We start from the raw sequence: 17627 nt of genomic DNA, 5'->3' as shown, positions 1-17627 counted from the left end.
AGAAAGATTTGTGTAATGAGTGAGTATTATAGTTAGATGAAAAAATAATCAAACTTAGATTATAATGCTTACTTACAAACAATATTAGTTTATCCAATGTAAAATGGGAAAATGTGTAGGATACTCTTGAAGTATCTACTTACAATCATGAGAGAAATAGGACATCTAAAGGTGACATCTAAAGCAAGAACACAGCTGCCTGGAAACCATAGTAATAGAATTAATGAGAAAGTCTTTTGAAATTACAGGAATTGTTAGAATGAATGTTTTCCTAAATTTGTCTGAAATGCTTGTGACTTCTATTGCTTTTGTATCTCTATATCTATCCTTATTCTTTTACATTGTCTTAGAGAAATGAGATTCCCTAGCATAGGGGTCAGCAACTTCTTTGCTTCCACCAGCCAGATTGAGTATTAATGACAGATAGTGGGCCAGATGAAGGCCATAAAAGAATAATTATAGAAAATTACATGAGCTAGAATTTAATCACGAGTGTTGACAATACTTAAAAATAATTTGTATTAACCACAGATGAATTGTAGTAATGGAAAAAACATTATTTGTCCAATCTAAGATATCATTGGATTCATTTGTTAAAAGAAATTTTTAAATACATAGCAGCCAAAAAATTAATGGGAAGCTTGATGTTTTTTGTTCCTTGAAAGCTTCTCAATATTAAGCTTCAAACTTGCTGATGCCAAGAGCAAGATATTATCAAGATGATTATCAGTTAATCTTGTTCTCAAATTGTTCTCAAGTTGGTATTCTTCCCACTTGGAAAAATATATTTTGCATAGAAGTCAATCAATGAAACATCTTTTGAATTACATTTAGATCTCAATAAGCCGCCACACTGCATATCAATCAATACCATTTGAAAACATTCTGATACTGTCTCCACCTCCACATCAAATGTTGTAGCAAACAATTTAAACTGATTTGCATGCAGATTTGTCAGCAAAATGTGATGTAAATTCATTTCTCAAATCCTGAATTATATTCACAAATACCTCTGAATCCTGTGTTTCCTTCCTTGAAATGATGGAAAATGCACATAATTTTTATTTCAAACTTAATTTTCCCACAACTGTAACTTTTTTTTCAAAGGCAACAATATGGTTATACATTTCATTTATGAGCTAGGTTTAACCTTGAAGTTGTAAATTTAAGTTATTTAGATGAATCACAATATCTACAATAAATGCCAAAGTTGCAAGCCAATCAGATCTCGAAAATGTGAACTATTCACATGTTTGCTTTCAAGAAATATTGCCACCTCTTTGTGTAGGGCAAGTACTCTTTGTAGCATTGATCCTCAGCTAAGCCAGCATACATCACAGAAATAGGCAAGGTCACTATATTCTGCCTCAGTATCTAGCAAAAACTGTTTAAATTGATGACGATTTAATCCACAAGATAGGATCAGATTCACAACCTTCACAATATCCATAACATTCTTAAATTTCAAAGACTTGACACACAATGTCTCTTGATGGATAATGCAATGAATTTTAACAAGTTTATGTATGATTCCAAGGCTTTCTATATGTTCTTGCAGTTGTGCAACAATGCCTTTTTTTTTTTTTGTCGTACCATTGCTGGAGCACCATCAGTTGTTTTGCCAATTAGCTTTGAAAAATCAAACTTCATTTCTGATATCATTTTCAAAAAGCTTCAAAGAAGTCTGCTTTGGTTACGGTTTCCTTCATAGAAATTAACTGAATAAATTCTTTGAAGATCTGAAAAGTTGAAGTCACTCCTTACACAAAAACAGCAAGTTGTGCAGTGTCACTTAAGTCTGTACTCTCCAAATTTGTAGGAACACTAGACTCAGCTTGCGAAGACCTATTAGGGCAAGTGAAAGCGAAATCGAGATGGCACTTGTACCAGTGTAGCACGTAAATAGGACCAGCGTGATCATTACCAACGTCGCCTTTGTGCAAGATCGTTCGTCGCCTTCCTGGCACTTGTGCTAGTGGCACGTGAAAAGACATTCGAGCAAGATCGTTGCCAGAGCTGATGGGCTGGCCCCTATGCAGATGACACGTAAAATACACCATTTCAAGCATGGCCGTTGATCGTTACTAACGTCGCCTCCCTGGCACGTGAAAAGACATTCGAGCGAGATCGTTGCCAGTGCCGATGGGCTGGCTCCTGTGCAGGTGGCACGTAAAACACACCATTTCGAGCGTGGCCGTCGCCAGTTCCGCCTGACTGGCCCTCGTGCTGGTGGCACGTAAAACACCCACTACACTCTTGGAGTGGTTGGCGTTAGGAAGGGCATCCAGCTGTAGAAGCTCTGCCAAATCAGATTGGAGCCTGGTGTCGCCTCCTGGTCCACCAGTTCTCAGTCAAATCATCCAACCCATGCTAGCATGGACAGCGGACGTTAAACGATGATGATGATGATGATGAATGCAGACGTTGATTAATTGGTTTTTAACATCTGCTGACATTTCTTCAACTCGTTATATGACTGTCCTCAGAGACAGGCTGATAGTTTCAAATAAAAACTATTTTTGGACAAACAATATCCAACACTGCTAATAAGCAGTCTTTAAAAAAATCACCATCTGTAAAAGGTTTCATCTTTTCAGTAATGCATTTTGAGACTTCATAGCTGGCAATTGTATTTGCCACATTTTCACCTTTTCTGTTTTTAAAAAATAATAATTGTTTTCCAAAACTAGACTTCAACCACTCAACTTCATCTTTCCTTGCTTGTCCAGTAAATGTCCTAAAATTTTCATAATGGTGCATCTTGAAATGTTGCCCCTAATATTTGCTACCTTATTCACAGCTATGCTTTCCAGGCATCTGAGACAAATCAGGTTCCCACTGTGCTCATTCAAGAAGTAATCTAAAGTTCGAGTTTCTTGGAAAATTCAGCTTTCAGCATCTACCTTTCTTCATTTTGCATTCATAGTCATTGAAATTTTTTCCAACAAATAAAATCAAAATTTAAATTTAAAATTTTACATTTGAATAATTTTATTTTCTTTAATGGCAGACCTTTTATTGTATTCAAAAGTCTTGTCTCTCATATTACAATTGTACTAATACTAGTTGGTTATGACTAATAACTCGTACAATGTGGGTGATAATGATGATGATGATGATAAAGGCAAAAATAGGTAAGTGTATGGTGGCAAGGACAAGAAGAGGAAACAAAAGAGATTTTAAATGATGACAATAAATTTTCAAAATTATTTGCAAAATACAATAATGAAATAAATCAGTAAAAGTCTCTTGTTGGAGAAGAGGAAATGTGTAATAATATTACAGAACTCAATGAAGAATTCGAGCACAAAAAAATGAGTGTTTGGAACTTAGTGACGGTGGGTGGTGGGAGTAAGCTGTTGTTGGTTTCACAAATTAAAGATGGGTGGGGATTGCCGTTGGCAGAGTGAAAGCAGTATGCTGACTAAGACAATTGTCCCTTCGATACAGTTTTTTCATGTCCATCAGCAGGCTCAAGTCGGCTCTCAGTGTTTTGCTTTATTTTTTATGCAGGAGTGATGGTGATTGAGTAGAAATGTTTCAGAATTGTATTGTTATCAATAATATTAATACACCAATTTGATTTTTGTACATGCCTGACGCATGTGTCATGCTTAAGAGAAAAAAATTGTTGAAAAAATTTTGTTGCTTAAATAAAAATTTTTAACTAAATCTCTTGCAATTTCTGGAAGAGATTTGAAACCACCACCTATGTGTTGTATTACTACTTCTCAACACCAATGCCTACTGGGCCACCAAAACAGCAACAATCTTACTGAGAAAATTAAGATACTTAAATTTGACAGTGTGTCAAGCAAGGGAGAGAGGAAGTGAGAGAGAAAGAGAAAGGATGAGAGGAATGGCTGATAGGTGCTTGAATTCCTTTCTATGATCGAACTGAAATTGACTCCTGGCTATTAAAGGCCCAACCCTACACACACACACATTTGTTTTAGGTCTTCTATTCATTTGAATTCAGCCATACACCAGATAACATGTTAAGTCTTATGTTCTGAAAATTTAAATTTTGAATTTGTTTTAATTATAAAATTACACCTCATCTAAAAGACATCTTTTGGCTTTCAAATAAAACCTTTTCTTTCACTTTCTATATTTTTTGTTAAGTTACAATTTCTCTGTCTTGGTCAGCGTTTTTCCAATCTCTTTTTTCTTGTATCAAGTAATGGACAAAAGCATTTAAAAAGAAATTAAATACATAGAGCTGAACAAAATCAAAAATATTAATTCTATTTTTTCCCTTTCCTTAATACTAACAAGGGCATAGTATGAGAGAGATTTGGCTGTCATTTCTAGCAAATTGAACAACCACACAGAGTTGTTCAATTGACTCATTTGTTGATGTGTATAAGTAAACAAAAACTAAAAGGCTCACACACACACATATATATGAATGTATGTGTGTGTGTGTGTGTGTGTGTGCATGCGATAATAAGTGTCGCATGGTGGAAATAAACAAAAGTTTCTCTTTCTATATTATTTGTTAAGTTAGAATTTCTCTGTTTTGGTCAGGATTTTTCCAATTTCTTTTTTCTTGTATCAAGCAATTGACGAAGGCATTTAAAAAAAATTGAATTCATAGAGCTGAACAAAATCAAAAATATTAATTCTACTTTTTCCCTTTACTTTTTACTTTCCTACAATATAATTAATTACTGTATCCTATATACTGTGTCCTTGCATATTAGGTGAGTATTTCAGAAATATTTTCACCTTTTAAACAAAAACTGTCTAACACATTCATATATGTTTTTTCAGTTGAGACACTCTGAATTATTTTGAAGATTTATTGTTTCAATAACAAGTTTTAAAATATGGATAATCGCATGAGGGATGCAGCATGAGAGCATCAGCATAGAAGGAGAGAATGGTTGCGCAAGGAACAGTAGGAGGAAATAAGGAATCAAAATCGTACGAGGATGAGACAGAGAAGAAATGAAAGAAGCCAAGAGGAGAGGGAGCGTATCCTATGGCAGAGGTGGGAAAGAAATCAGCAAAGGATTGAACGAATGAGCCAGGACCAAAGAAAAGTGTATTTTCAAAATAACAGAGATGGAGATGAACATAATCGAGAACACATGAGTCAAGAGCAAAGACAGCTGTACTTAGAAAATATGAGATACAGAGCTGGATCTCTCTTGTCATACCAGCAAACCATAAAATCACACCAGCCAACATCACTGCCACCTCCAATCCCGTCATATATGTATGTATGTATGTATGTATGTATATGCATATATTTATGTGTGTGTGTGTTTATGTCTGTGTTTGTCCCCCCACCACCATTGCTTGACAACCGATGTTGGTATGTTTGCATCCCTGTGACTTAGCTGTTCAGCAGAAGACACTGATAGAATAAGCACCAGGCTTACAGGGAATAAGTCCAGGGGTCAACTTCTTCAACTAAAGGGTGGTGCTCCAGCATGGCCACCGTCTCAAATGGCTGAAACAAGTAAAAGAATAAAAGAATACATGAAAAACGTTCTGTACCACTAAACTAAAAGGGTTCTCTGAATATGTACGATGTATTTTAAGGCTATATAGTTATCAGTTTTAAACATCTTTCTATTTTCTGTAACTGATGCAATATACTTTTCTACTAAAGGCACAAGTCCTGAAATTTTTTGGAAGAAGGGGCCAGTCAATTAGATCCACTCCAGTATGCAACTGGTACTTAATTTATTGAAAGGATGAAAGGCAAAGTCAACCTCAGCAGAATTTGAACTCAGAATGTAAAGACAGACAAAATACCGCTAAGCATTTCGTCCAGTGTGCTAACAATTCTGCCAGCTCGCTGCCCTTAACTGTCACAATATAGAAACATTTCTCATGGCACCAGCATACAATTTACAGATGCTTACATTTTTTATATTTTTCATGAATTTTTCATAGGTCCAGCTAGTTATTATTATAGCTATTATTTTTGTGTTGTGTGAGCAGAAATGATGTGCAAAGCTCTGCGTATGCAATGACTTTTTAATTGCCTTTTTGCTGTCAAAACATTCACATCCAGTTGGTGGTGGACATTAAGTAGAGTGAATCAGCAGATTTGTGGAAGAATGTAACAGCAAGCCTTTTATTGTATTCGAAAGTCTCATCTCTCATATTACAATAAATTAAAATTTTTAATAAACAACTCATTGGGTGTCAGTTCTCACAGGCCAGTCAAAATCTCTTCACAGGCCAGATCTCTATGTTATATTGAATAACTTTATCAATATTAATGTCAAAACTGGAAAACAATTATAACTTAGGAATCAGGGAAGATCATAAAATAAATTAATTATAATCTTTTCATTTATGATCTGAAATAGTTTCATTGTACATTTCCAGTGAATGAATCAGTACATGGTTTTGCTATGTGAATCAATACAGGGAGAACAACCCTCCAGAGAGTTTACAAGTGCATATAAAAAATTCCTAGTCTTCTTCTTGCTTAATGTTGTCCAAGATACAATCATCATCATCATCATCATTTAATATCCGCTTTCCATGCTAGCATGAGTTGGACGATTTGACTGGGGACTGGCAAACCAGATGGTTACACTAGACTCCAATCTGATCCGGCAGAGTTTCTACAGCTGGATGCCCTTCCTAACACCAACCACTCCGGGAGTGTATTGGGTGCTTTTTACGTGCCACTGGCACGAGGGCCAGTCTGGCGGTACTGGCAATGGCCACGCGCAAGTGGTGTTTTTTTACATGCCACCTGCACGGGAGTCAGTCCAATGTTTTGTTTTGTTCACATGCCACCGGCACAAGTGCTAGTAAGGTGAAACTGGAAACGATCGCGCTCAAATAGTGCTTTTTACATGCCACCGGCAGTGATCCTGCTCAGATGGTGCTGTTAGCACTCCACTGGCACGGGTGCCAGACATCGAATTTAGTTCAGTTTCAATCTCACTTGCCCCAACAGGTCTTCGCAAGCTGAGTTTAGTGTCCAATGAAGGAAGGTTGACATGGGTGCCAGTCAACGAATTTGGTTCAATTTTCGATTTCGATTTCACTTGCCTCAACAGGTCTTCGCAAGCAGGATTTTGTATCCAAAGAAGCAAAGGTACGCATAAGTGGACTGGCTACACCCCTGGTAAAAGCCACAGGTTAAGGTCTCGCTTGTCTTGCCGGATCTTCTCACGCACAGCATATTTTCAAAAGTCTCGGTCACAAGTCATTGCCTTGGTGAGGCCTAATGTTTGAAGGTCGTGCTTCACCACCTCATCCCAGGTCTTCCTGGGTCTACCTCTTCCACAGGTACCCTCAACTGCAAAGCTGTAGAACTTTTTCACACAGCTATCCTCATCCATTCTTGCCAAATGGCCTTACCAGTTCAATCGTCTCTCTTGCACACCACAACTGATGCTTCTTAGGTCCAACTTTTCTCTCAAGGTACTTACACTCTGTCGAGTATGCACACTGGCATTACACATCCATCGGAGCATACTGGCTTCATTCCTTGCGAGCTTACCGCATGTCCTCAGCAGTCACAGCCCATGTTTCACTGCCATGAAGCATGGCTGTTCGTACAAGTGTCATACAGTCTGCCTTTCACTCTGAGCGAGAGGCCCTTTGTCACCAGCAGAGGTAAGAGCTCTCTGAACTTTGCCTAGGCTATTCTTATTCTAGCAGTTACACTTTCAGCACACCCTCCCCCACTACTGACTTTGTCACCTAGGTAACAGAAGCTATTAACTACTTCTAGTTTTTCTCCCTGGAATGTGGCAGAAGGTCTTCTCTGCACATTTCCAGTGTTTATTGCTCCTGAGCATCTGCCACATACAAAAACTATCTTGCTAGTTAACCTTCCTTTGATATTGCTGCACTTCTTATGTATCCATAGCTTACACCAGGTACATCTTATAGAGTTTTTGCCTACACCTTTTCTACAGATCTAGCAGGGCCATCTACCTGAAGGGGTTTGTGTTTTGTCTACCTTTCTACTTATTAAGACTTTGGTTTTTGCTAGGTTGACTCTTAGGCCCTTCGATTCTAGTCTTTGCTTCCACACCTGAAACTTCTCTAGTTCTGATAGTGACTCAGCAATTAGAGCAAGGTCATCAATATAGAGGGGCTCTCAGGGACAACCTGTCTTGAATTCCTGTGTTATTGCCTGGAGAACTATGATAAATAGGAGGGGGCTGAGGACTGAACCTTGGTGGACTCCAACCTCTACCCAGAATTCTTCACTGTACTTGTTGCCAACCCTCACCTTACTGACAGTATCCCTGTACATGGCTCACACAGCTCTCACTAACCATTCTTCTATCCCTAGTTTCCTCATTGACCACTAGATAAGGGATCAGGGGACCCTGCCAAAGGCTTTCTCCATGTCAACGAAAGCAGCTGTCTTACCAGAAATACAGGTATCAGTGGTGCTTCTCCCAGGCACAAAAGCAAACTGCATTTCATCCAGACTAACTCTCTCCCTTATTAGTTGGGCTATGACCCTGTCCATGACTTTCATCACCTGATCCAACAATCTGATACCCCTGCAATTATTTCTATCTAAGGTTTCACCTTTACCTTTGTAACAGTTGACTATGGTGCTGCTACACCAGTCATTGGGTATGACTCCTTCAACGTATCACCTGGTTAACTATACAGGTGACTAGGCTATAGCCGACACTGCCAGATATTTTGAGCATCTCTGCAGTGACACCTGATGGGCTTGGGGCCTTCCCTGTCTTCATACTCTTGATCACTTTATCTACCATGGTACTGTCAATTAGGATAGTTGGTCCCTCTGTTGGGTTGACATTCGGCAGACTCCCTTCCTCCCATTCATTCTCTTTATTAAGCAACCTTTCATAGTGGCATCTCCAAAGCTCTCTCTTTGCAGCCTCGTTTAGTGCAAGTGAGCCATCATCCATGTGGACACATTTCTCTCCTACGACATCACGATTCTTTCTCACATACTGTCTTGCAACACGAAATACTTCAAGTTTTTGGTCCTCACGGCGCAGAACATTGGCAAATTTTTTCTCATCTGCTTCCCCTCTCGCTAAATAAACCTGTCTCCTAGCTTCCCTTCTGGCAGTCTGATACAATTCCCTGCTACTTCCATTCTTCCAGTCCTTCCAAGCCTGTTTCTTTTGTCTAATAGCCCTGTCAACCACATTGTTCCACCACCACATTACTTTGGGTCGAGAGGGGACTTTGCACCATCCACAGATCTGGTCAGTGGCTCTCAGCAGGTTGTCCCGTAGAAACCTCCAGTTGTCTTCCACATTATGTGATGCTATATCCCCTTCTATATCGTTGAAGGCTTCGAGTAACACATCTCTAAATCTCTGTCCATTTGCAGGATCTTTAAGCTTCCAGTCCCTTCTCCTCCAAGCTGGTCTACTTCTGGGCATCCATTTAGCCCTGATCCCAAAGTCGCTAACTACTAATCTGTGTTGAGGGGTACATTCTTCACCTGGGAAGGTTTTGGCATTTATAAGCAGTCCTCTTTCCCTTTTTCTGGCGAGGATGTAATCAATTTGGCTAGTGTGTCTGCAGGAACGGTAGGTGACCAGGTGACAGGCAGGTTTCTTGAAGTTGGTATTGCAAACCTTAAGATCATTTGCATCACAGAACTCCAGCAGTCTGGTTCCCTCCTCATTGCGGGAACCAAACCCATAGCCTCCATGTATGCCGTGGAAGCCCCCTGCATGTTGTCCAACATGTCCAGAAAAAAAGAAGAGATAGCTAGACTTGAGCAGGGCTAACTTGGTGTTAAACAACAATATGCTACAAAAATGATTAATAATTTTAAATGTACACATTCTTTTGTGTCTGTACACATCTTACACATTTATTTATCGCTATTGTATTTCATAATGTCTGATGTCAAGATATATTCAGGCACACGCATGCACGCACGCACACACACACACACACACACACACACACACACACACACACACACACACACACACACAACTACTTATTTTGTTTATGAGTTCATCATTCTTTCATTTTAGAATGTAAAGAATCGTATAACAAGTTTATAAGTGGAGGAGAAAGTGGATATATACAACCGCCATATAGCAACATTACATTGATAACGTAAGTTACTGCCAATTTCATTTTTATGTACTTTAAAATTAGTATAATATGCAATCCATCCTTCTACAGCATGTTATACATGACATATACCATATTCCACTATATTTACAATAATATCACTGATAACAGTAATACATTATTCTTTGCTACAGTATTATTTCATATTTGTCCCTTCACAGTTTGCATATTGCCACTAGTGTTGATATTGAATTATCTTCTTTGTTGTATTTATCAAGATCTATTTCCTTTGGCTTAAGCTGTCAGTTGTTAGAGAGTGATAATGAACATATGGGATGTGGAAATATGTGATATGAGAAATTGTATTTTATGAGAGAAGTTATAAAATAGAATGAGTTAGCAAGCCTTTCAAAATGGTTGTGGCTGTCATTGGATCTCATATGATGAGAAATATTTCTGGTACAGCTTGCTGTAGTGCATGGTTAATTTTGCAAGACAACCTATAATTTTGTCTAAGGCTGAATGGTACACAGAATGGAAATGAAGCTCAGAAATATGGTTGATGTATACAAATTGACCAAAACATCATTGCTTCTAAATAAACACCAATGTGACCCACTAACGACTAATATTAATAAAGATTATGGACTAAAACTGATAACTTTGATGCAATTTCTCTTCAGGAGGATAAAAGAAAAGAACTTGTATGACATTTAAAGAATTTTATTCTAATAAAAGATCTTCAGACACAAGTTAGAATCATTTCCTCATTCTATATTTTATCAAAAACTATCCAAAAGTTAACAATTCCAAATTGGAAAAAAATTAAGTGCAAGCACATACCAACACATTCTCATAAGACTTATGAAAGAGACTTCAAGGAGTTTTAAAGATATGTAAATAAGCATGGTCTAATGGTTAGGTTGTTGCATTCACAATCATGAATCATGGTTTCAATTCCTAGACTGGCTGTGCATTGTGTTCTTGAGCTAAAACATTTCATTTCATGTTGCTCCAGCCTACTCAGCTGTAAATGAGTAACCTTGTGACAGATTGACATACAAGGATGAGATGGTGACTCAGTGACTCAGGAAAATCACCCAAAGGTTTCATGAGCCATGTTATGTATTCGTTAATCAAAATGATGAATAGTACAACCCATACTGTGAATCCTGACTGGTTAGGATTGGTTGTTCAACAACATCAAAGGGTGAAGATGATGATGTGTTTTTGCCAGTTGTAAAATATAAACCAGAGGTTGTAAACTGTAACTGTTCTTGGTTTGATAGAGAAAGAGGGTGCAAGTAATTTTACAGAGAGAGGTAACAGTTAATCTTATCAAGGTAATAAGTCAAATCTCTCAAACAGTTATAGTAAGATAATGTGATGTTTTAAATATAAGTCCATTTAGTATTTTGCCAGAGACTGAAATAATCTGACTGGACATATATAACTTTATTCTATACTGAAACACCCTATGAAGATATTCTGATTGATGATTGAAATAGATAGAAAGATTTTGATTGCTTAGTATGGCTTGTATTTGTACAATTGCTAGAGAACTCTGGTTAGAAGTGTTTCTTCATACATGGAGTGATAGGGATAAAGACTTGATTAAACTTAGCATTACAAAAGTTACTGTTTTGTTAATGGAGAGGCAACAAAGTTCAGTAAAGTGATCAAGTTTCTACTTACTATAAGAGGTATCAGAATTTATATTGAAACAGACATTTTAGAAGCTGATAACCTCTTCTTTAAAGTTATTGATCTATGTGAAACTGGAGGAATGGTTTGAGACCAAACCTTCTTAGTTTTTCCAATCCTGGCCTGCTGCTTTCAGCTTTTACCATGGCTAGAGTTTAAAACAGCACTCTCCTGATGTCAGCTATTGATGCATACACAAGAAATTCAAATATTTTCTTTTCAAATCACACTTGCACCAAAGTAAATACTTATCAATTGATTAGAAACATTAATTCTATTTTCGTTTGCCAATGATTTTCTTTAACAGACTAAAGTTAATTTGCTTATAATTTCTCTTCTTATTGCAGTCCGCTAAAATGCCAATGGACCCTAACAACTAACAGTAGTCATGTTTTTGAAATTAATTTGGTTAAGTTTGAAGAGTTGAGTTATCTTGATATCTATGATGGTGAGTATTTCTTCTATCCAGTATATGTATAATTTCTGTTTTTTATTATGAAACTTATTTGATGCCATTGTTTGACTTCTCTGTCTCAAGTTAACATTAGTGCAACTTTTATATGATGTTAATATTGTATGATAACTGTGTCTGATGCTGTTGAATTTTTTTTGGGGTGGGGAGGTGATTTTTAATACCAGTATCTTATACCATGGTTTGATACTTGTGCTTAGGTTTATATTGTCTAATAACTATTTGTAATGTTACCACAGTATGATGATAATATATTTTCATATAAATATTCTGTTATTGTCAGAGGTGAATTTTGTTTCATATCTGACATATCCAAATTGACATTTGAGTTTGAAGTTAACATTGAGGTATAGCTATCTAATGTTGATATTATTGGTGAGTTTTGTTTGACATCTGTGTCTAATGTTTACATTCTTTAACATCTCTGTATGATGTTATATTGTTTGATATCCATATTTCATTTTAATATCTGCATCTGATGTTGATATCCATTATCCTCTATATCAGATGTAAATATCTGCTTCTATAAAGACCACCATTATAGCACATACTAACATAGGTGCACACACACTGCCATACATTATACACACACAAACTATTTACCATAGTAGGTACACTTATATCCACACACACATGTATGCACGCACTACTCATATCTTCTATACACACACACACTCATAACATATGTACACTCCTCTATACCACCCTGATATTCACACACAGTGTACACACACATACACATACACAAACACACATGCATATACTCACACACAAGAAGCATATGTACCCTCACACAAACTTGTGCACTCACACATGCACATACACACACACCAGCAGGCATTCCTGTATCACTCTCCCGCCATTAAAACCTCAGTTGCCTTTTGCACTTCTGGTTAGTCAGTGATCCAACATGTGAACCCATGTACATTTTTTTCTGGCTTTCTTCTTTTTTTTTTATCTCCTCTCTTCTCTTCCTGGTCCCTCTAAGACATTCATCGAGTATCCAACAAAGAACTATGTCTGAAACATTGAAACATTTTCTGTTTCTTTCTTTGACTGTTAAATTAATATTGATTGTGACCATCCCTTATACTTTTTTTTTTTTTTGCTATTTGTATTTGGTTTTTGCTTTACTATATATGTATAACAATATAATAAAAGGATGTTGACTGAATAAAAAGAGTAGTCATTTGTTTTCCATTCATGACATAGTTATTGTTAAAAGATTTATTAGATACAACCATTTTTGACCTTTTAGCATTTAAACAAGCCATATCCGACCCAAATTTTCTCCTTGTTTTATGTTCTAACAACCTATATCTAGCCTCTCACGCCTACCATACAATGTTATTCCAAAAATATACAATCACATCACTGTGAATAAAAAGGCATGCATTTGACAGAATAATATAAATGCTACAGGATTAAGCAAAACTGAAAGCTTTTTATGTGGTGACTTGGTTGGATAGCTTTGTGATCATGTGCAGAGAGAAGGGGAAGTGAATGAATGTAAGTGTCCCTGCCATAGTGTACATTTTAAAGTTAGTAGCAGTTTGGTCATTTATGATCTAGAATCTTCATATTGACAACTCTAGTTGTTGAGCAAAGCTGAATTTGAAGATCACTAACTTAACACATGACTACATCTATCCTCTGTTGTCCTACCTGCTTCACTGTCTGATCGCTGCTGTTCACTCTTGTCTATGTCTGACTCTCTGTTGTTCACTCCAGTGTTTCTTCCTCTCTAAACCTGGTATCTTTTAATACACTCCAGAAGAAATCTGATTAAACAAACCCATGGTGTCATCATCACCCAAAAATCTAGATGATTGCAAATAATTTTATTGGTCTGATTTTTGCTATCATTACTTAACCTACCAAAATCCAGTTGTTGCTTACAAAGAATTTATCTGATTGTAAACAAGTCTGGTGTTTGAATCAATGCACACACACATGCACGCACGCACACACGCACACACGCACGCACACACACACACACACACACATACACACACAGCAAAAAAATTGACAGGACCCTATCACCCCACACACCGCAGGAAAGGTGTAGGCAGAAACTCCATATGGTGTACCCAGTGCAAGCTATAGACACACAAGAGGTGCAGTGGATTAATTTGAATGTTATCAGAGAAGATAGTTTTCATATGTGGAAGATACACAGGATCCTTAAAAACTTTAGAGACTTAAGAAATTGTTTCTCTCAAATGCCCTGATGGCTCATTAGAGGTAGTGGATAATTTCTGTTACCTAGGGGACCAAATTAGTAGTGGAGGAGGATGCACAGAGAATGTGATAGCTAGAATAAGAATAGGATGGCGGAAATTCAGAGAGTTATTACCTGTGTCAGCCATGAAAGGTTTCTCTCTTAGAGTGAAAGCAAGATTGTATGATGCATGTATACAGACAGCAATTTTACATGGTAGTGAGACATGGGCCCTGAATACAGAGGACATGTGATGGTTAGAAAGGAATCAGGGAATGAGGTTAGTATGCTCCGCTGGATGTGTAATGTAAGTGTACATGCTTGACAGAATGCCAGTGTTCTGAAAAGAAGTTAGGCATAAGAAGAACTAGTTGCTGTGTGCAAGACTAAGCTGGCTTGGTCATGTGATGTGGATGGATGCCAATAGCTCCATAAAGAAGTGTCAATCTCTCAAAGTGGATGGAACATGTGGAAGTGGGAGACCCAGGAAGGCATGGGATGAAGTACTGAAGAACAACCTCAGAAAGCTGAACCTTTCAGGCAAGATGACAAAGGACTGAGATACCGGGCACTTGGCTGTACTCAAGAAGGCCCATACCCTGCAGCAGAAGTGTTAAGACTGATCCTTCTGGTGGTGTTAATCATTCATGGTGGTGCCATATAAAAGTGCCTGTGTAGCGACATGGAAAAGCACCTATGTGGTGACACAAAAAGGCACCCGTGTAGCAACATGTAAAAATACTGATATGGCGACACAAAAAGGCACCCATGCAGTACCATATAAAAGCATCCAGCACACTCTATAAAGTGGTTGGTGTTAAGAAGGGCATCCAGCCACAGAAATTCTACCAGATTAGACTGGAGTCTGGTGCAGCCCCCCCCCCCCCACTTGCAAGCTCTGATCACACCATCTAACCATGCCAGCATGGACAATGGACATTAAATGATGATGATGATGAGTATATATATATATATATATATATATATATATATATATATATATATACACACACACACACACACACACACATGTGTAGCAGGGAATTGTATCAGATAGCCAGAAGGGAAGCTAGGAGGCAGGTATATTTAGCCAGGGAAGTAGCAGAAAAGAAGTTTGCTAATGTTCTGCAACATGAAGACCACAGACTTGAAGTGTTTTGGCTTGCAAGACAGTGTGTAAGAGAAAATTGTGATGTCATAGGAGAGAAATGTGTCCACATGGATGATTAATGATTCTTCAAAGAAAGAGGCTTGGAAATGCCATTATGAAAGGCTACTAAATGAAGAGAATGCTTGGAAGAAGGAGAGTCTGCCGAATGTTGACCCAACTGAGGGATCAGCTATCCTAATCGACAGTAGCTTGGTAGATAAAGCAATTAAGAACATGAAGACACAGCAAGCCCTTGTCCCATCAAGAATCATTGCTGAGATGCTTAAAATATCTGGCAGTGTAGGTTATGGGCTAGTCACCCATATAGTTAACCAGGTGATACACAAAGGAGTCATACCCAATGACTAGTGTAGCAGCACTATAGTCAACTGTTACAAAGGTAAAGGTGAAACCTTAGATAGAAATAATTGCAGGGGTATCAGATTGTTGGATCAGGTGATGAAAGTCATGGACAGGGTCATAGCCCAACTAATAAGGGAGAGAGTTAGTCTGGATGAAATGCAGTTTGCTTTTGTGCCTGGGAGAAGCACCACTGATGGTATATTTCATGTAAGACAGCTGCAAGAGAAATATAATACATAGCTAAAGAACCTCTGTACTTGGCTTTTGTTGACATGGAGAAAGCCTTTGACAGGCTCCCCCAACCCCTTATCTAGTGGTCAATATGAAAACTAAGGATAAGTGAGTGGTTGGTGAGAGCTGTATAAGTCCTGTATATGAATGCTGTCAGTAAGGTGAGGGTTGGCAATAAGTATAGTAAAGAATTCAGGGTACATGTAGGGGTTCACCAAGGATCAATCCTCAGCCCTGTCTTGTTCATCATAGTCCTCCAGGAAATAATAGAGGATTTTGAGACCGGCTGTCCCTGGGAGCGCCTTTATGCTGATGACCTTGTTCTTATAACTGAATCACTTCCAGAACTAGAGAAGTTTCAGGTGTGGAAGTAAGGTCTAGAATCGAAGGGTCTTAGAGTTAACCTAGCAAAGACCAAAGTCTTAATAAGTAAGAAAGCAGACAAATCACAAATCCTTTCAGGTCGATGATCCTGCTCGATCTGCAGGAAAGGTGTAGCTAGAAATTCCATAAGATGTACCCTGTGTAAGCTATGGACACATAAGAGGTGCAGCAATATAAGAGGAAGATTAACAGGGAAACTTGTTTTTGTATGCACAGGTACAATAAAAACATGCAGAAAATAGACTCCATCAAATGCTAAGGAGGAAAGCTAGAAGATGTTGATAGCTTTCATTATCTAGGTGACCAAGTCACTAGCAGGGGTGGATACTCCGAGTGCATGGCTGCTAGAATAAGAGTAGGTTGGACAAAGTTCAAAGAGCTCCTACCTCTGCTGGCAACAAAGGGCCTTTCCCTCAGAGTGAAAAGCAGATTGTATGATGCCTGTGTACAAACAGCCATGTTACATGGCAGTGAAATATGGGCTGTGATTGCCAAGGACATGTGTAGGCCTGAAAGAAATGAAGTTAGTATGCTTCGCTAGATGTGTAATGTCAGTGTGCATGTACAACAGAGCGTAAGCATGTTTAGAGAAAGGCTGAGCATAAGAGACAATTGCATTGATATGGTCATGTGATGCATATGGATGTGGACAGATGTGTGAAGAAGTGCTGATCTCTACCAGTGAAAGGAAGCTGTGGAAGAGGTAGACCGAGGAAGACATGGGATGAGGTGGTGAAGCATGATCTTTAAACGTTGGGCCTCACGGAGGCAATGACTAGTAACCGAGACTTTTGGTAATATGCCATACTTGAGAAGACCCTTTGAACCTAGTGAAATCATAGCTGTGGTTGTCAATGTCATGTAACTGTCATGAATGCTGGTGTTGTGTAACTAGTACCCATGTCAGTGGCACATAAAAAGCACCTTCCAAGAGTTGGGCCTCATGGGGCAATGACAAATAACCAAGACCTTTGGCAATATGCTGTGCTTGAGAATAAGATCCATCAAGCCAAGTGAAATCATAGTCATAGCAGACAGGGGTCTCGTGCAAACTGACACTGTGACGGTGGTATGTAAAA

General features: G+C 38.2%; 1 protein-coding gene across 3 annotated transcripts in view; it reads left to right on the top strand.

The window, feature by feature from the left end:
• The window catches only part of LOC106875589 (uncharacterized), a 305124-nt gene that overhangs the window by 205190 nt on the left and 82307 nt on the right, over window positions 1-17627 (top strand). For all 3 annotated transcript variants that reach the window (XM_089357338.1, XM_089357340.1, XM_089357339.1), the window contains 2 exons: window positions 9981-10065; window positions 12075-12175. In XM_089357338.1, the coding sequence (XP_089213464.1) occupies window positions 9981-10065; window positions 12075-12175 (186 nt within the window). The remainder of the gene's footprint in view (window positions 1-9980; window positions 10066-12074; window positions 12176-17627) is intronic.

Source organism: Octopus bimaculoides, chromosome 9, assembly GCF_046866305.1.
Source record: "Octopus bimaculoides isolate indiv1 chromosome 9, ASM4686630v1, whole genome shotgun sequence".
In the NCBI taxonomy this organism is placed as follows: Eukaryota; Metazoa; Mollusca; class Cephalopoda; order Octopoda; family Octopodidae; genus Octopus; species Octopus bimaculoides.
The sequence above is the reverse complement of the archived record's forward strand: the minus strand, read 5'-3'. Positions and strand labels throughout refer to the sequence as shown.